We start from the raw sequence: 21,731 nt of genomic DNA, 5'->3' as shown, positions 1-21,731 counted from the left end.
CATGTACACCAAATGATATTGCTTGCAATTATTCACTATTATTCATTATTAATCAGTGAAAAAGAACAGAAGCTAATAATAATAAATAGTTTGTAGAGAAATAAATTAATCCACCAAAGAGTATGTGAAAAATATGTCTAGAATCAAAGGTCAAAATACATTGTGAACAAAAGAAAGACAGAGGATGGATGAGACTGAAAATGGTAGGAAAGAATGCTAAAAGGAAATTATCTCTTCTAGGGCTATTTTCCCCATCAGCTTCATCTACAAGAACCATCCTGCAATGCTGAATGTTCAATCTATAGCATATGCAGGTGACCATCTGACTTTGTCAAGAAAATAGTCTCTGATTGAAGTCTACACTCAGATGATTGCTACACATTCCTGATATTGCTTGGCTTTACACACTGTTCTGAATCTAAACTATTTAATAAAGCACAATTCATGTATTTATATACACCCAAATAAATCATTTTATAGCTTTAAAATATATTTAGGCTAAAACAGATTCTTTCCAACTCTGTTGTTCTATGATATTGTTTCCATAATATGCCAAACCACAAACTTTCCAATGCATCTTAGCTTAATCTAGTACAGTATATTGTATCAAATAATTATATAAACAATGAACTTTGGTCTCCTACTTTTAAGGTTGGAAAGAAATAGCAAAACATCTGTTGATTCAAAAAGTAAGGAGAAAAGGGCTTAGGATTTAAACATTGGGCTTTCATATAAATAGGTTTTGATTCTTACGTGCTGCTGTATGCAAATCTTTAACATAGATAGTGTATATCTAAAATAGCTAAGTAGCATTGTTAAGCTTCAGCCACTAAAAACTAAATGTGAGATTGACTATCCATGGGCTAGATCAGTGTTGGCGAACCAAGTGCCAAAACGGGAGTGAGCGAGAGCATACCCACATGCCGGAAACAGAAAGAGATAATCTTCCAGTTTCCGGCATGCACATGCGGGCCAGAAATTGGTCTTCTGGTTTCTGATGCGCATGCATGCGTGAAGACCAACTGTCCAATGCACATGCACCAATTCTGCCTGCCTTTCGAGAGTCCTCGCACCTCCCTGCCTGCCTCCCTGATCCCTATCGGAATGGCAGGACATCCCCACTGACGACCCAGTTCCACAGCCCCAGACAGGAAGAGAAAGTTGGATGGGGAATGCCACCTCCCTCCCTGGAAACCAGAAGCCCCTCCTGGCTTCAGAGGGAAGGGGCATTGGCGTTCCTAGGGCTTGGGGTGGGGAACCAGCAAGTGTGAGAGCTTCGCACCAACTCTGGCCAGGATGAAATGCCCCTCCCCAGCCCACCGAAAACAAGCCAAGGGAGCATGACCGCTTCCTGGCTGGTGCGCCTCTTACCCTGGCGCTGGACAGACAGTCCTCCTGCGCAGACTCAGCTCCTGTGCAGGCTCTCCACCCCAGAAGAGCAGCAGCAGAAGCCACAGGGTGAAAGGCAGGAGCGAGAACCGCCACCACCGGGGGCAAGGGGGCAATGATGGTTTAAATACACAGCCCCGCTGCCCCAAAAGTGCAGCATTAGTAGCCACAGGGCAAAAGGGGGAGCGAGAACTGCCGCCACTGGGGGTGAGGGGATAGTGACAGTTCAAATGCACAGCCCACCACCCCAGAAGAGCAGCAGTAGCTGCCACAGGGCGAGAGGCAGGAGCAAGAACCACTGCCACTGGGGGCGAGGGGGTGGCAACAATTCACATGCACAGCTCTGCTTCCCCAGAAGAGCAGCAGCTGCAGAGTGAGAGACAAAGGGAGAACTGCTGCTGCCCCCCGCTCCTGGTGGCAACAAGAATGGGACAGCGTTTGCTGGCTGGGTGGTTAACTTCCCCACCCACATGATCCTGCCATGGCAGTCCTCGCTCCTGCCTCTCATCCTGTGGCTGCAGCTGCTGCTCTTCTGGGGTGGCAGGGCTGGACATGTAAACCGTCACTGCCCCCTCACCCAGGGCAGTGGCAGTTCTTGCTCCTGCCTCTTGCCCTATGGATGCTGCTGCTGCTCTTCTGGGATGGCGGGACTGCGCAGGAGCTGAGTCCATGCAGGAGGAAAGTTGACCACCCAGCCAGCAAATGCTGCCCTGCCCACTGCTTCTGCCACCGCCAGGAGTGAGGGGGCGGCAGCAGTTCTTGCTGCCACTGCCCCCTCACCTCTCACCCGCAGTGGCAGTTCTTGCTCCTGCCTCTCACCCTGTGGCTGCCACTGCTGCTCTTCTGGGGAGGTAGGGCTGTGCATGTGAACTGCCGCTGCCCCCTTGCCCCCAGTGGCAGCTAGAGCAGTGGGCAAGGCATTTGACCACTCAGCCAGCAAATGCTGCCACACTGTCCCATGCACCCGAGCCAGCCAGGTGCTCCGGACCACAGACATGTGTCAGTGCCATGGGCTGGAGCCACACAAGAAGCTGGCTCAGGTGGGAGGGAGGGAAGCCCAGCCCGCCCATCTTGGCCGGCAGCTCTGCTGGGATGATGATCTTCTGGTTTCTGGTGCACATGCACACTTGGCCAGCTAATCTTTGTACATGCGTGCATGCAGAAACCAAAAGACCAGGTAGCCAGTGTGCATGCTCACTCCGGTAACTGGAAGATCACCGTCCCGGCATGCACAATGGCACTGGGTGGCTGTTCTTCTTGTTTTTGGTGCACATGCGCGCATGAAAAGCTGGCTGGCGCACCAGAACCCAGAAGAGCAATAGGCGATGCTTCGTGTGTCCGGAGAGATTGCTCTGCGTGCCACTTCTGGCACACATGCCATAGGTTCACCATCACAGGGCTAGATCTAACCATATTGTGGGCCACATCCAGCCCATAGGCCTTGAGTTTGACACCCCTGATCTACTGGAAATATGGTCATGTTGATACTCCTCCATCTCTTAATGGTTTTGACAGCACCAATCCTTAAAGATTTTGAGTGAGCTAAGAGTCCAAAGTCTGTAATGGTTTTCTTGTTATCTGGATGCTATTAGAGAGAGCACTAAGAGAATTGTGTATTTTAAGCCAAGGTTATTGGGTTATAGGGTTAGGTCTCAAACTCACTATGGGGCAATTATATTATTTCTCTCTGCAGTAACTGGGAACAGTACAAGGCAAGGCAGTCAAAATTATCAAAAGATTTGGACAACTTCTATATGAGAGAAGATTTGTATGTTTAAATTTCTAACTTGGAAAAAAAAGATGACTGAAATACAGTATATCAAATGATGAAAGACAAAGAGAAAATTGATAAGAGATGATTTTCTTCCTCACTCAAAACACTGTTAGAAGTCCACAAATAAAGCTGACTGAAGAATATTAAAATAGAGAAAAGTCCTTCGCATAGGGCAAAATCAGCGGAATTCATTGTCATGGAATGTGGTAGTGTTCATTAACCTGGTTTCAAACCCCCAATTGCTAGGGGAACAAGGTTGGAAACGTGTATGTCTCCAACTTGTCTGGTCATTGTGAGAAAGAGACTGGACTGAGATGACCATTGACTTCATCCAAGACTATTTTTATGTTCTTATCTCTAGTTTTTATTATTTTCCCTTAATTTTATATCTAAATTAGACTAGATAATTAGTTTGGAAATTTTGCTTCCTGTCTCTTTCCACTTGTGAAAATAGTATATGCCTGCCACGATTTAAGAACATATGTTAATTTCAATAGACCTGGTCTAATGGTTAGGGACCAGGCTAGAAACCAGGAGATTGTAAATTATAATTCTACTTTAGACATGAAAGCCAGCTGGATGACTTTGTGCCAGTCACTTTCTCACAGGCATGACACCAGGCTGGCAAGTCAATTCCTGTCACAACTAATGAATCCACAAACAGCTGATATAAAAAAAGATCCTGCAGTTGCAGAAAAAACACTAGGGTGGGGAAATAAAACCAAGGTAAGTTTACTAATCATATGAAGCATAGTTTGCAAAAACTATGAGAATGATTATCATTTTGTCTGTTTCCAACACAAGTTAAAATATGATGCCAAGACTTATTAACTTGAGTTGTTCAAAGTAAATGATACTGAACAAATCTACATAATATAGAAGAAACATATTTAGAAACATAACAACACATACAAGCATACAGAATCTTCATCATTCTAGTCCAGGGCTACAGAAAGTGCAGCCCTAGGACCACTTGTTCTTGCCAGCATTCCAATTGCAGTCATCAGTCAACAGACTCAAAATATTTGCCCTTTTCTTTTTTGCAAATATTGATATTTTGGAAGGGCCTTAAAGAGCAAAATGGGAATCCTGAATGCTAAGCAGCTTTAAAACTTACATATCTTTGAACTAAAGAACCATCCTTAAAAGCAGATCTTGGCCCTGCTATTTTCAAAGTAGTGCTCAGTATGTTATGCAAAACTTTGTGTGGCCTTCCAGCTACACTCCTGATTAGCCAAGGCTGGTAAAGATCTTGCTTCCCAAATTCATTTTGGTTGGAAATATCCAATCTTACTTCTCAAATTTATTTGGGTTGGAAACATCCATACTTACATTTTAGACTTTGAACAACATGCAAAGCAACCACTGCAGAAATTTCAGCTTTTTTTGTTGGGGCGGGGGGACACAAGTAGTGGGCAATATACATGGGTGCATGAGTGACAAAAACTCTTATTTTAGAATGCTGGGAACAACATCTGTGCTTGTAACTGAGGATGGCATGTGTACTGCACATGAGCCAGTCTATTTACACAGCCAGTGAAATCAATTGTGGAATCAGCAAAGGTTGTAAAAGATAACCCATGACAGGATGGGTAATAATTAGAGGGAGAGAAGCAGCATTCTTTTTTCCATAGCTACATCCCATGTTTCCCATCTGTATAGGCAGCTGCCATACAGATGTGCCCTGACAATGAAACAGGTGGTTCAGAATTAGCAAAGGCAGCTAACTTTGTAACATCTCGAAAATAATCCAAATTAAAAATGAGGAGATTTTTTTTTTAAACCAAACATTTCACTATTTCAACTGTGTACTTGTTTCTGGAGTGTACTGTAATTGTCCTCTTTTGGAAGAAAAGAGAGGAGGAACTGAACTGGACTTCTGGGAGAGGAAGAAAAGATTCCTGTATTACAAAAAAAATGTTAAAATTAATTTTATGGCAAAGTAAAGTTGAAGAAGTGTTACTAAACCTGGCTGCCTGCCACAGGGTGGAGTTTTGTTTTTAGAGTATGCAGGTGTTTGGCACATAGAGGGAAACAAAGACAGCTGTGATAGTTCAAATCTGCTATTCCCCTCCCAATGTTTCTCAGAAGTGATGCAGTGTGATGATGTCTTTATACCTGATACCTTCTACTTGTGTGGCATGCCTAACTACAGAAAGTCTTTGCATTTTATACTATATAAAGGGAAATAAAAAGCTCTTGCAATGGTCAGTTGGCAATGTCAGTCTAAAAATATTATACATAGTGCATATTGTTGTGATAGCTGCATCAGGAACTACATCCTGTCAATCTATCATTAAGCCGCTTTCTAAATTAGTTTCCCATAGACTCTTCCAAAATACTTGTATTTGTTGAGTATAAATTGGTATGTAAGAAAACATGTTTTGAAGTTTAAGACATCCTGCATTGCTTGTTTGTTGTCTTCTTACGAGACAAAGAAAGAAGAAAAGGGCCTATTTAAACCCCATTAAAAGAAAATACATTGCAATTTGCTTATGCTCCCAAATTCTGAATTCCATAATAAATTCCTTTGAATAAGTAGACCAGAGACATCCTGTAGAGGAGAAGGGCAGCATAGAAGTTTAATTAATAAATAAACAAACCATACTGGTATCAGCAGATGTTGGAAAACTGCAAACCAGGCTGGAAGAATCAAGTGTGGACCTAGCTGGAGACATTGTACAGCCACAAGCAGCATAAACTTGACCTTCCTCAAGTTCCAGGAATCCTTATCTGGTCATTCCTGAAGGAAGGCAAGCGGTCTGCTGAGATTCTTATAATTAGGTAGCAGACAAGTAACTGACTTTAACTATACATGAGCGGCTTTGGTTGATTCAATCTGACACCAAGTGAATCTTTAAACTAGCCTTTTCCAACCCCATACCTTCCAAATGTGTTTGGATTACAATAACCTCTAGGCATGTTGGCAGGGGATTCTGGAAGTTATAGTACTTACACATCTGCAAGTCTGATTTAAAGATTGTTGGGAATTCTTTTATGCTGTACATAAATCTTGGACTGATTAAAGGCATGTTTAAAAAACAAAATTTGGAAATGCATATAATTTATAAAAAAAATGCATATATAATTTATAAAAAAACACTGCATGAAAATGGCAAGGATCGTTGTATTTTACTTAATTGAAAAATGTTCTACATAATATGTGCCTTATATGTTAACCAAACATGGAGGGCGGGGGTTGACGCCACAGCGACATGATGTGCCTCAAAGAGAGCTCTGTGGGGACCACTGATATCCAGCTGTCAGAGGAGTCCTAATGGACCTAAATAACCTTGGAGGGGCGAGGATCATAGACAGCACACTCTGTCGATCGCAGGGAGCCTGCAAACTTCCTGTTTGGTCTGAAGAAGGCTCTCCAATCTGGCAGCAGAGAAGATGGCCATTACAAGCCATTCTGAAGCTGGGCCAGCCACTGGAAAGAAAGTGAAAGCAGAAGACGGTGTGATCGACCAGGGTGAGATATCTTTGAATAGAACTGAATATTGAGAAGAAAAAGCCCCATGGAATATAATTAAAGGGAAGTGAGACCTAAAAGAGAAGGGGGATTTGTTTTGCTTTCTACCTCCGGAAGAAAAGCTGAGAGGAGAGGTGTTAAGACCCATAGTTAGAACAGGAAATTGCCTAAAGGACTTGCTGAAAGAATTTATTTAAGAAGCTGGACTGAGTATTTCAAATAGAATAGAATACCAACCTAGAACTTTTGGATAACATAAAAGATTATATGGAACTTTGTTTTAAATATATTTAATATTTTACTAATTCACTTTGCAACTTGAAAATTTTTACTGGGTATACAGCATATAAAAAGGGAAAGAACGGAGAACCAGAGCAACAGTGCCACCTAAAGGCAGGAGTGAAAATTGAAGGGGAAATTATACTGTTTAATAAATATAGCCTTGAAGCCAGAGAACAAAATGATAAGGAGTTGTTTTGACTGCAGAATTAAAATAGAAAGCAGAACACTGAGACTTTGTTTTCAAGAAATAAGTGTAGCTCTTGGAATTTAAATGAAAGTCAACAGATAAAGTCAACAGAAGCTGAATATTCCCCTTCTGCTTGGATCTTTTTTCCTTTTTTCCTTTTTTTGTTTCCTTTTTTTGCTCTGTGAACTCTTCTTTTGGATATAAACCTGCTGGTAGTGGAATTTTTGGGCATGGTGGGCCTATTTGGATTATAAATTATTGTTATATTAACTCTTTTCCTATGCTAAAATGGATTAGGGTTTGAAGAACCTGAAGTAAAAAAGAAAGCTTTAAAGAGTGACAAGCCAGGTTTTGGATTATAACTCCTTGAGATAACAATGGAAATAATTTTCAACCGCTGGGGATTATAAATACTGAAATATTTTAAAAAGTAAGAAAACAACATCTGCATCATCCTTAGCATCTTCTTAGCCTCCAGTCCTGTGGGCCAAAGAACTTTGGATGCTCTACTTCAGCAAGAAAAGACAAATATTCAGCAAACAGAATTAAAAAATATGATACAAGCACCCCATGAGGACATGAAACAAATAATGGAGAAAATGGAAGGGAGAATAAAAGGGAAAATAGAAAAAGTAGAAAGGAAAATAGAGATCCTCCAACAAATGATGGCAAAAAATGAATAAAGTATACAAAAAATAAAAGAGAGAGCCAAATCAACAGAAAAAAAAGTGGGAGAACTTGACACAAGCAGACAGGAGCAAAGAAAGGACAATTATAACATTAGAAATGATTAAGGCAGATTTTTATTTGAGATTTCAAAAAGTAGAAGAAGAAAAGGGAGAAAACCTAGCAGAGATAATGGCAGAGTTGTTGGCAAAGGCCCTGGAGGTAACTAGGGAAAAAATCTTGACAGAGATGGACGAAGTGTTTAGAGTACATACTAGATATGCAATGAGAAACAAGCTCCCCAGAGAGGTTCATATGAGGTTTACAAAAAAAGCAACAGAAACAGAGATCATGCAGAGAGTGAGAGATTATCCCTTAAAATATAAAGGAAAAGAGATAGTGGTCCTAAAACAAATTCTAAGAAGAGTTAGTTTAGTTTACTTTATTGTCATTGCAACTCGTACAATGAAATCAAACACCATCTTCAATGCACATCATGACCATGAAAATAAGCATAAACACTTATCCTTCACACTCCACACATTGAACCGAAAACCCGCAACACCGCACCAACACTGCACTATACAGTAGAATTCAAAAGAGCTACTGCCCTGGGATAGAAGCTGTTTTTCAGCCTATTTGTCCTTGTTTTTAATATTTTGTACCGTCTGCCAGATAGTAATAGTTCAAAAAAAGAGTGCCCATGATGAGATGGATCTTTGAGAATATTTTGAACTTTCTCAAGGCAGCGGGAGCTATCAAGCTCTTTCAAAGAGGGGAGAGGGCAACCAATTATCTTCTGGGCAATGACGTTAACCCTCTGGAGTGCCACTGTGCAATTGGCAAACCATACAGAGGTGCAGTAAGTTAAAATACTCTCTATGGTGCAGCAGTAGAAGATCACCAGCAGTTTTTCATTCAGTTGTTGTTTTCTGAGAAGCCTCAAGTAGTATAATCTCTGCTGGGCCCTTTTGATCAGTGCTGCAATGTGAGCACCCCAGGACAGGTCCTCTTTTATGGTAACACTCAGAAACTTAAAACTGGCCACTTGCTCTACTCGGTCTCCGTTGATAAGCAAGGGCTGGGTGTCTGATCTGTTCCTTCTATAATCCACTTTAAGCTCCTTGGTCTTATTGGTGTTGAGGACCAAGTTATTGTCTCCACACCACGAAAGCAACCAGTCCACCTCATCTCGGTAGGCAGACTCATTCCCCCGGAGATGAGTCCCACTACTGTTGTATCATCTGCAAATTTAGTAATAGTATTACTAGCGTGAGTGGGAATGCAGTCATGCGCATAAAGAGTATTGAGTAAGGGACTCAACACACAACCCTGTGGTGTACAGTGTTAAGAATAAGGGCTGAAGTGGTATGATTACCTAATTTGACCCTCTGTGAGCGTCCAGACAGGAAATCCATAATCCAAAGGCAGATTGAATAGCAAAGTCAAAGGTCCAGAAGTTTAGACACTAGTCTATGTTGAAGAATTGTGTTAAATGCAGAACTAAAATCCACAAAAAGCATCCTCACATAGCCCCCCCCCCTCCGTTTTAGATAAGTCAGAGCAGTGTGAAGAGTGATTGCTATAGCGTCCTCTGTAGATCTATTTCTTCTGTATGCAAACTGGTGTTTATCAAATGTATGCAGAAGACCAGAAATGATGTACTGGCAGATCAATTTTTCAAAGCACTTCATGATAATAGGAGTGAATGCCACTGCTCTGTAATTGTTGAGGTTATTGATAGGGAATTTCTTTGGCAGAGGAACAATGGTGGAAACCTTCAAACAAGATGGAATAGTGGACTGGGATAAAGACTGATTGAAAATCTTGGTAAAGACTCCAGCCAACTGATCAGCACAGTCTTTAAGCACTCAGCACTCAGGACCGGCAGACTTTCTAGGGTCCACTGCCCTCAGAATGCTGCTCACCTCCTGTTCCTCCACAATGAGGTGGGGGCTTCAATTGGCTGGTGGTTGTCATTTTATTTGTCTCTGATATCTCCACTTCAAAGTGAGCAAAGAAATGATTCGGTTCCTCTGCCAATGAAGCATCCCCTTCAGCAGGGATGACATTGGTCGGTTGATGGTTGGTCATTTGTTGAATTCCTTGCCACACCTGCCTCATGTTATTGCTATAAAAATTATCCTCAGTCTTCCTCTTATAATCAATCTTGGCCTTCCGGATACCTTTCTTCAGATTAGCTCTGGCAACACTGTATCTTGCCCCATCACCAGACCTAAAGGCCTTGGTCCTGTCACACAAGAGATGCTGGACTTCCTTGGTCATCCAGGGTTTCTGACTGGGATAGATCCTAATATGTTTATCCACAGTGATAGTATCTGTGCAGTGTTTGATAAAGCACAAAACAGTTGCAGTATGTTCCTCTAGGTCAGGGTGCTAAAAGAGGTCCCAATTTGCGTTCTCAAAACAATCCTGAAGTTGTTGGGAAGCATCTTCTGGCCAAGATTTCACTGTCTTTATTATAGGCAGAGCCCATCTCCTAAGAGGGATGTACGCTGGTGCTAAAAGCAGTGACATATGGTCTGATTGTCCCAAATGTGGTAAGTGTATAACCTTATAGCCATGTTTGATGTTGGTATATACTTTGTCCAATATGTTTGCTCCTCTAGTAGCACACTTAACATGCTGATAGAATTTAGGGAGCACTGCTTTTAAATCAGCTTGATTCAAGTCCCCCGCTATGATATACACAGCATCAGGATACTTATTCTGCTGATTACTAACAATGTTATACAAGAATCCCAAAACTATGGTAGTATTGGCACCAGGTGGGATATAGACTGCAGTAATCAAAACCACACTGAATTCCCATGGAAGATATATGGGTCTACATTTAAGAGTCATATACTCCAGATCCATGGAGCAGTGGCTGTCTACAGTCTTTGTATTGATACACCAGCTTTTGTTCACATAAAGGCTTAAACCTCCCCTTTTGATCTTGCCAGAATCTCTACTCCTGTCCTGCCGGTGAGCTATGTAGCATTCCAGCTCAACAGCTGTATCTGGAATGAGTGAATGAAGCCAAATTTCTGTGATTAGAAAAACACAGCAGTTCTTGATGAATTTAGTCTTTGCAATCTGTAACCTTAATTCATCCATTTTATTAGTCAGAGATCTTGCATTGGTAAAAAATATACTTGGAATTGAAGGCTTGTGTGGAAACTTACTCAGCCTGAAGAAAACCCCAGCATGGCATCCTCTTCCTCTTTCTCTGCCTCTTCCTCCTTCCTACAGGAATAGTGATCCATGGCTCCCCCAGGATCCTAGTTGCCTCCTTCAGTATGTTATGAGAATGTATAAAATCATCTGTAATAGCCTTTTCACATTTCAGTCCAAATTAGAGATTTAAGGAAGCAATATCAGTTTTTGATAAAAACTTTAATTAAAAATGGAGTGAACTTTAGATGGGTGGATACCAGAGAGAATATTGGTAACTTGGCAGGAGCTGAGACATAGACTAGACTCAATAGAGAAGGCAGAACAATTTTATGATCATTACTTGGGATCACAGGAGCAAGAGAGAGGGAAGGAGGAAAAGATTATCTGAAGCGAAGAAGAAATTGCACGAGAGAAGGAAATACAACAAAAAGAGGTTGAAAGAGATTTGAAGGAAAGAACCATAAGAGAAGGAGCAAGAGTAAAGAACCAAGAGAGGCAAGGACAACCAGAATTGCAAATCCTATCTATAAGTAAAAACATGGAAGAAGAAACAAAATTACTGTCAATTAACATAAATGGACTGAACTTTGCAATAAAAAGGAAAAGATTTTTTTAGTAAACTAGAAAAACTACAACTGGATATAATTTGTCTACAAGAAGTTCATATTAAAAAACAATATAATAAGATATTGGAACATCCTAAAATGGGAAGTTGTATGCTTCATTGGCACAACAAAGTAAGAGAGGAGTAGCATTGTATATAAAAGAGACAATAAACACGAAACAAATCTTCATAGATGAAGAAGGAAGGATCTTGATGGTGGAGATAATGTTGAATGTGAAGCAGGTATTGTTGGTAACAATATATGCACCAAATAATGATCAAGAAGATTTTTATGATAAATTACATAAGAAGATAATAGAATTGGAGTATCAAAACATATGCATAGTAGGAGATTTTAATGCAATTGTGGACTCAAATCTGGACTATAAAACTAGGAAAATAAATAAGAAACCTAGAAAAATATTTCCAAAAGCCTTTTTTTAAATGGTGGAAGAACTAAGTATTCAAGATGTATGGAGAGGGAACTACCCTGAGATAGAATAATATTCATTTTATTCAAATAGACACACATCAACAGAGCTAAGATCCAACTTACAAAAGATAAATATTGAAACAAGCATATGGGCAGATCACAATCTGATTAAAGCTATATGGAAAAGACAAAAAAAAGAAACTGAGATGGATAATGAATTAAACAATATTAAAAGAAAAATAATATATTCAGTTTATGGAAAAAAATTGGATTTTTTTCTTTAAAGAGAACAGAAAAGAAATTTCACTACAAAACTTATTGGATACCGTAAAGGTGTATATTAGAGGATTAATTATAACATATGTGGGAAAGAAAAATAAAAAGAAGAGACAAGAGCAAAAAATAGTTAGAAGAAGTATACAAGAGACTAGGGACTGAATTACAGAAGGACCCACAAAAAAAGAATATTAAAAAGCAAATGGAATTAAAAAAACATAAGCTGAATTTGATGGATAAAGAGGAACTAGCACAAACAATCAAAAACATTAAACAAAATTTGGAAAATTGATAAGAAATGTGGGCACTAAACTACAAATTAACCATATCCACAGCATATAGGGAAAACCTGTATACAATGTTTTATAGGTAGCAGGTACCCCTCGCTAGATTGGTAAAAATGTTAAATTAAACCCAAATTGTTGGAAGTGTGAGAAAGAAAAAGGCACTTATTTTCATATCTGGTGGACATGCCCAGAAGTGAAGAAATACTGGAATGTACAGTGAGACAATGGCTAGAGGAAATTATAAATCAGAAAATTGAATTTAATCCAGAATTCTTTTATTAGGTATAATAACACAAAAATGTAGTAAAAAAGATACATTATATTACATATACTGACAGCTGCAAGGATTTCATATACACAACTTTCGAAAGAGAAAAGGATACCATCAGAGGGCATGGTTATAAAGAAAATAATAGATTGTATAGAGATGGACAGACTAACATTGAAATTAAAAGACAAAGAAGATTCAATATATTATAGATCCTGGGATCCTGGTGTGAGTGATTTAGAAATAAAAAGAAAATAAAATGTCAATTAGAAAAAGAATGAGGAAGTATGTAAATATGTATATATGTTATAGAAAAGATAAGTGTAAGATGAAATATACTGATTTGTAACAAGAGTAAGATGTAATGGTAATGGAATAAGTAATCGAATATTGAAAAATGTAAGGAAATGTAAAAGATGTCTTGATGTTGATAACAATGCATATAGTTTTATTTTGTTTTTAAACTTTGGAAAATTAATAAAATATTTAAAAAAACAAAAACAAAAAAAACAAAAACATTAAGCAAAATTTCTTTGAAAATGCAAACCAACCAGAAAGATGGCTGGCATACAAACTGAAAAAGAGAAAGAAAATAAATGGATTCACCAATTAATAGATGAAAATAGAAGGGAAACTTCACCATCGAAATGAAGATAAAATGAAAATAGTCCAAAAACATTATGAAAAACTATATGATCAAGAGACAATCTTAGAAGAAAAAATAAAACAATACCTACAAAAAGCAGAATTTCTGACAGTATCAGAAACAGTCAAAGCAACATTAGGAGAGAGAATAACAATGATGGAATTAACAGAAGCAATTAAAAGACAAAAAAATGGCAAAACACCAGGACTGGATGGACTACCAGCAGAACTATATAAAGATCTACAAAACTCTTTAAGTAACATAATGTTGGAAGTATTTAATGACTTACTGCTAGAGGAGAAAGTACCTAACTCTTGGATGGAAGCATATATTACTCTCATGCCAAAAGAAGAGTCAGACTTACAACAGATTAAAAATTATAGATCAATATTGTTATTGAATGCGGATTATAAAATATTTGCATCAATTATAGCAGAAAGACTAAAGGGATTTTAAAACCAGTTTATACACAGATCAAAATGTCTTTTTACCTAATAGATAAATTAAAGATAACATGAGAATAATTTTGAATACGCTGGAGTACTATGAAGCACACCCAGAGAAGCAGATGGTGTTGATCTTTTTAGATGCACAGAAGGCGTTTGACAATGTGAATTGGCAGTTTATGTTGGCACAATTAAAAGAGATGGATTTTGGGGACCTATTTATTAAAATGATCAAGGCAATATATCATAAATAAACCACAAAAGTGATGGTAAATGGAGATATGACTGAAAAGTTTAATATTAAGAAAGGTACAAGACAAGGATGTCCCTTGTCGCCATGACTATTTGTATTGACTTTGGAAGTATTAAATAGAAATATTAGACAAGATAGCCAGATTAAATGTATGGAAATTAAAAAGGACGAGTATAAGCTACACGCATTTGCAGACAATTTAGTTTTTATTTTAGAAGACCCACAAGATAACAGATAATCTGAGTTGGAAGGGATCTTGTAGGTCATCTAGTCCAACCCCTCAAAACAAAGTTTAAACTAATGGAAAAAATAGAAGAATATGGGGAAGTGGCAGGACTGAAAATAAACAGAGAAAAAAGATGTTAGTGAAGAATATCACAGATAAGCAAAAAAAATGGTTATAAAATAGAATTAGATAAATGGCAGAAGTTGTGGAATAAAAATTATAAATTAATGATGTCAAGTACATACAAAGAAAACTTGTATAAGATGTTTAATAAATGGCATTTAGCATTGGTGAGATTGGCAAGGATGTTTAAAGATAAATCAGCTAAATGTTGGAAATGCCAACAAGCACCTGGGTCATGTTATCTATCATATGTGGTGGAGATGTGTAGAAGCTAAAACATATTGGACAAAAATATGTGGTTGGAAAAGTTGATACAACACCATATTGACTTAAAATCTGAAATATTCCTGTTGGGGATCTTACCTGAAACTAACAGTAAAGAGAAAGTATATTTGATTATTCATGTATTAACTGCAGCTAAAATTATATTTGCTCAAAATTGGAAAAGTGAAGAGATGCCTATTGATGAAAATGTGATTAGAAAAATATTAGAATGTGCAGAAATGAATAGATTAACACTTGCAATTAAAGAGAAGGAGCAAACTAAATATTATAAGATATGGGAACTATTTTATCGATGACTAGAGGAAAAATATGAAAGCTAGAAATAGCTAATAGATTAGTGAAATATAGAAAATAGGTTTATAGAATTAAACATGTTAAGAAGAGGAGTGTTATAGTAATAGAGATATTGTGCATATTAATAAAATAAGAATAAGATAAGAATACAGAATTAATACCAAAGTAATGAACATGGATGTACATTTTAATTGTTATTGCACAAGATATTTGTACCCAGAGGATATACCGTTAAATGGAAGATGCAATGTATGTACCTCAAATAAAATAAAAATAAAAATTACAATAAAAAAATGTTAACTTAACATGTAAAACTGTTAAATTGCCCTGATTTAATATCTTCTGTGATGACCCAGAGTATATCAGAAATATAACAAAACCCAAAACATAACTAAAAGTACTTTAATGCCTTCAACTTGGCTTCACTTTTTAATTGTTCACAGTGGAGGAGTATTTTCAAAATAACATTTCAAAGGAAAGAAACACAGTTCAAAGTCAAAGAGCTGATGACGAAGCAAAAACCAAAAACAAACCAAATTGAATAAAGTTCCTTGATAGACCAAGATAGATAATTGCCAGCTTCAGGAAGATAACCAAGGACAGTCCGTTGGAAGAATGCCAACCAAGATAAACCTTCTTTAGGAATAAAACACTAATTGTCTCCAGCATCTGTTAGCACGCAGATCCAAACTTTTATCCAGATCTCACACCTGCAACTCATGAAGAGGATCATGGCCCTCTCCTCCCGAATAGACCACATTTTACCTTGATCCTCTCCTCCCGAGTAGACCAGGGGTGGGATTCTACAGGTTTGCACCTATTCGCTAGAACCCGTTGTTAACATTCTAAGAAGTTCAGAGAACTGGTTGTTAGAAGAAATTACTGGCAGGAAGGAAACATTCTGGTGTTGCTTACAGAAACTGCCTCTCCGTTAAACCTTATTACATTCTTGGCAGGACTAGACTTCCTGTCTCTGGAACTTCTCTGGAGTTTTTTTTTCTCCTTTGCTGGTACTTTGCTTGTGTGGAGTGACCATTCAAAGTTACAATGGCACTGAAAAAAGTGACTTATGACCGTTTTTCACATTTACGATTGTTGTAGCATCCCCACAGTCATGAGAGGCCAGGTGAGGAGATGCATGCCTTGATGTGAGTGATGTTGACTTGACCACACCCAGCCAGTCACATGACCATCAAGCCATGCCCACCAACTAAGCCATGCCCACAGAACCAATTGTTAAAAAAATTGAATCCCACTCCTGGAGTAGACCATGTTTACCCTGATCCTCTCCTCCCTGCGTGCTCTAGGATGGATAAGAGATGGGCCTGGGTCCTCCACTGACTGCTCAGAGTCAGTCTCCAACAGGGACATGACATCTTCATTATTTCTTTTCGCAACTGAGGACTATATTCAATTCCACATTAAAACATTCAAATTATCATTCTGTTTTTCTGTTTTATTTCAGCTTGGTACAGCTTGCAAAACTGTTTGAAAAAGTTTCCTAAAATTATGGAACAGATCTTGAAAATGCTTATCATTTAAAAGAAAGAACCCACCAACAATGTCTTGCTATGATAACCCAAAACAATCTGATAAAAGCCTGAATATTCATGCTTAAAGTAAATATTTGGATGGATGGATGTAGTATATATGCATGCATGCATGCCTGGGTGTATGTGTATGTATAGTACTATGCCCCACACTAGATATTCCCACACCCATTAATGAAATTCCAGGACAGAATTCACTTTCTTCAAGGAGAAAAAAATCTACTTTCTTTTTGCATAAATCTACTTTCTTTTTGTTCAACTTTCCATTTGTAAGGATGAATTGATATCTGGATACATTTTCTATTCTTTTTTGTTTCTATGTACAAGTATAATCAAAGCCAATTATCTGGTTCTTTATGAGGTTTTTTAGTTTTTAAATATCCCTTGTATATATGATACACAAACACAATTTATAGCTGACATGTTCACTACTACAAAGTCCTTTTTCCCTGTAAAACTTTAACAGGTAAGAAATAATGTTATAAAGATGTAAGTAACAGTATGCCCTTTGTTATTCGCTCACTAGATTCTTGTCTGTCTCTGTCATATTCACAAGATCATACTGCAGAAAATATTATTTTAAAAAAATAAACAATGAGCCTTTTGCTTCTCTTCAAGCTTCAAAAGAAAAATATCTAAAAAAATTAAATATTGTTCTTGGATTTAAGTATCCTATTTCTGATAGTAAACAAGACAGAAATAGAGCAAGGAGACAAACATTTCAAGCTATTTTCTAAAGCGCCTGTAGGCCAGACAAGGAACAATGGATGGAAACTGAACAAGGAGAGATTTAACCTGGAAACAAGGAGAAACTTTCTGACAGTGAGAACAATCAACCAATGGAACAGCTTGCCCTCGGAAGTTGTGGGAGCGCCATCAGTTGAGACTTTCAAGAAGAGATTGGACTGCCATTTGTCAGAAATGGTGTAGGGTCTCCTGCTTGGGCGGGGGGTGGTGGACTAGATGACCTACAAGGTCCCTTCCAACTCTGATTATCTGTTATCTGTTTAAGAGTCTCAGGGAAGAGTCCTAGTAACTTAGAACTGAATTAAAAGTCAGTAAATATCTTTATTCTACTCTGAATCTTGTAACCACTTCCCAAATCTCTTCCAAAATTAAACCTATTAGGAAGTAAGCAACTCAAGGGAGACTTCTCCTTTAAACAGTGAAATATCAAATGATATACAGATACACTATGTCAGTAAATTTTTTGCAACTGAATCAAGAAATACATTTTGCATAAGTTCCTAATCCATATATTTTTCATTGTTTTGCTATTGCCAATCAAAGAAAATTGAACATCTGTCAGAAAACCAAATACTTTAAATATGTAAATATTATTACTTTCTACTTAATCGAATTTGTCCTTAAAATATGGTAAATTCATTTTGAATTTCCCTAAAGTCATTTGAAAGTCAAAGTCATTTTTTTTAGCAATTTCTATATGTCAATTTTTTAAAAAGGGACTGGAAGAAAACATGCTGTACTAAATTTTACTTCTTTTTCACTACATCATAGGTAATTTAACCTAAATGCAACTCACAGAATACATATTCATGTAAATACTATGACTAAAGCATTTTGTCTCTCTCCTGCAACCCCATGTGATTATTGTATACAGCTATTTGCACAGGGGTGGGATTCGACCGGTGTAACTACCAGTTCGGTGATTTTACATTTTGCGTGTGTGTATATCATCGACATCTAGCTGCTTGACAGCTGAGCAGCGCTGTGCACGGGTGTGCAGTGATTGAAAAAGCACTTTTTTCCTGCTTTTTCAACCACAGCTGCGGTTGAAAATGCAGGAAATAAAGGTCTGGTAGGAGCCCAGGTGGGCGGGCGGGCCAAAACAGCAGCAGACATAGAACCGGTTCTATGTATGCTCTCTGTTTGCTGCTTTTCAGAGCAACCGGTTCTACAGAAGTGGACAGAACTGGTAGAATCCCACCCCTGTACTTACACCAGGTAGTAACCAATATTACCACTCTCTGACATAGTAGAAAAAATTGTTCCTGTCTTTTCCCGCTTCTAAAAACTGTCAGATCTCAGAAGGTCTCCACTGTTAGTAACTTGGACTCCTTGACTGCTTAAACAATTAGCTGTGTTGATTTGTGAATTTTCAATTTCATTTTTATTGTATTTCATGTAATAAATTGCCATAGGACAGTTTTCCCACTGGGAAGACATAAGTGTATACATGAGTGTTATCTGATATAAAGAGACAATTTTATTTCAAATTATAATGCATACATATGTGGCTATTTTATTTAGACAATCTGGGAGGCAAATGTTTTCTTCTCTCAGAAAAGATGAACAGATGTGTTTTTATCATATGACAAATCATAGAAAAGATTAGCATCTGTAAAAACCATAATGATGAAGAGCATCAAGTGGTGGAATGGAGGGAAGAGAACAGATTGAAAATACTGAACATATCCAGAGTCCTTAACATAAATTTAGATGTTGAGTAACAATTAAGTAAAGTCAGTATATAAAGTATGTATCATTTATAAGAATCTCTGAAAGAATAATTTCTGAAAGAAGCTACTTTATTCTCAGTTTAATTTTTGAATTTCACCTCTCACAAAGTTACAAATATTTACTTTTTCAGCCTGTTGCATACATAATTAATCACCACCTTGGCATAACTGTAGATATGAACACTTGTAAAATTATCTGCATATCTCACTATTCAAAATCTGAGACTTAAATATCTGGAAATTTATGTGTAAAAATTGGCTTTCTTACTGATAAGGCAATATTCTCACTGTCTATTCTTTTCCTATAAATGACGATGTAGTATCTACTGATATAATTCTATTTCTATAGAAATCAATTGTATAGAAATCAATAAAAGCCCTGCACCATTATCTCCAGACAAGCACGTTTCACACAGGAAAACAACTGTTGCAAATTCAGTACATATAACCAGGGGCTTCAAAATTGGATAAAATGATAAGACAGCATTTTTATAACAACACTTCACTTTCTTAATGACTTGGAGAGCATATGTGTTGCAACAAGGTAATAGTTTGCCATATAAAGTAACAACATACATGTAGCCAGTAAAGGAAAAATGTCATGTTATTCTTTCCTTTGAAATTAAAACACTGTAACTTTTAATCACTGCCATCTGTCTTGTGAGGCAGGTTCTACAATATGGTAGCTAATAATCTTTTTTTCTTTAATGATTACCATCTTTTTATTCTTTATTCTTATTCCAAAACAATCCTAATGTATTTCTGACTACCTTTTTCCATTATGCATTTGTGTGTGTGTGTGTGTGTGTGTGTGTGTGTGTGTGTGTGTGTGTGTGTTCTGAATATAGAGAAAGGCATTTTTATTTAGTTAAAAAGTGCTTCTGTTTTTTGTTTTAGTTCTGGTAAGTTGTTATAAAATATATGAATATTTTATAACAACTTACCAGAACTAAAGCAAAAAACAGAAGCACCTTTTAACTAAATAAAGATGCCATTCTCTATATTCAGAAGCAATGTGTTTGAGGACAACATGGTTAACAAAATTTCTGGTTTTAGAACAATGCATTCAGTAGGTTTTCTGGGATGTTCTTAGTAGTAATGGTTATTTCTCATATAAGATATAAAATCAAAAATATTGAATAGTGCCTGATTAATGTAATAACCATGTTCACAATGAGGGATGGAATAATAATAGAGTAAAAAATTATTCATTTAATCTCTAAAGGTGCAGCCTACTGTCATTATAATTTAAAAATTACCATCAACATCAAATGAAACTCCTCTAGGAAAAAAAGGATAATTTTTTAAAGTATGAAAGTACATTTATTAGTAGAATTTTAGGTAAAATGAAAATATTAAAAATAATCTGTTTCATTACTCCTATTTGTGAGATCTCCATGGGAAAAATCTTCCTTTTCTCCATTATAAATACATTAATTTAGTTAAACTTGAGCTTTTCAAATAAGAGTTAACTATAAAAGTAATTACATTTTACATATTTAGCATTATAAAGCACTATGAATTATTGGATTGGATTTGAAGGAGATGCTGTGAGACAGAAGAAAATGGAGAATGCTGATCTAAAGGGTGGCTGACAATGACGATGATTTTATATTATTGGATTTAAAATGGCAAGTCCCCACTTTAACAAGACCCAACAGCCTAATGCAAAGATCTGTCAAGTTATTGAAATGTGGTTTAGGACCCTATAAACTATCCTATGATACAAAATACATGAGTTTGCATGTATTTAAAATGACTTTCACAACATGTATAAAAAGTTATTTTAAAGTGATGTTAGTTTTAAACTGGGAGGTGACCTATAAAGATTATTTGGTGATTTTAGAATAGTTTATATGCTTTCAGTCCAACTTATCTTGATGAGGGAAGCTGCTTTGAATTCTCAGAGAAAAGATAACATATATATGAAACATTACTTAAGTAATAGTACCTATGATAATAATTGAATATTTTAAAGAACATACACCATGTAAAAGTGTTTCCAAGATAACTGACCTGAGGATCTGAGAACACTTGCTTCATGCTGTTGATTGGACCGTATGGAACTCCACTGCCCTCAAAATGGTCTAGCCATTTGGAGGTTTCTTCTTCCAAGAACCTAAGAATAAACAGGAAAAAAGTGTAAAAATGCATTTTAAACAATAGTGATTAGTAGCAGTCAATAATGTAATAAAAATGTTCTGCACATGTTCCTCAGAAATGGAGAAAACCAAGCCTGGAAGCAAAAATCATGGTTTAAACTGACTTCCAATTCTATCTGATTTTCTGATGCCAGCAGCGATACAAACCAAAATTATCAGAAGTTTCAAATAGAAGTCAGCATATTTCCTCCCATTCCTAATTACAGTAATGAGCTTCACATTTTTATTTCATATTTTTAGTTTTTCATAACAACAAGAAGAGATACATGTGATGTGGTTAAGAGCCACATACATGAAAAAGCTGTTCTATTTTTAAATATAATGCTCCAATTCAAAGTCTCACAAAGTGTTTTGCTCTGCTACATCTGAAACAAATGACCTAATTAAGAACCACAATTGTTGATCAGATGGCAATATTGATTATGTGTTTATATGTTGTATGACT

The 21,731-nt window shown here is 37.2% G+C and overlaps 1 protein-coding gene across 5 annotated transcripts in view; it reads right to left on the bottom strand.

Moving 5' to 3' along the window:
- The window catches only part of SUGCT (succinyl-CoA:glutarate-CoA transferase), a 440,323-nt gene that overhangs the window by 228,509 nt on the left and 190,083 nt on the right, over positions 1 to 21,731 (bottom strand). For all 5 annotated transcript variants that reach the window (XM_026674825.2, XM_087947679.1, XM_087947682.1 and 2 more), the window contains one exon: positions 21,141 to 21,243. In XM_026674825.2, the coding sequence (XP_026530610.1) occupies positions 21,141 to 21,243 (103 nt within the window). The remainder of the gene's footprint in view (positions 1 to 21,140; positions 21,244 to 21,731) is intronic.

Source organism: Notechis scutatus, chromosome Z, assembly GCF_049901735.1.
Source record: "Notechis scutatus isolate UNSWTSFEM ecotype Mainland chromosome Z, rNotScu1.2, whole genome shotgun sequence".
Taxonomy (NCBI): domain Eukaryota; kingdom Metazoa; phylum Chordata; class Lepidosauria; order Squamata; family Elapidae; genus Notechis; species Notechis scutatus.
Note: the sequence above shows the minus strand (reverse complement) of the source record. Positions and strands in the feature narration are given on the sequence as shown.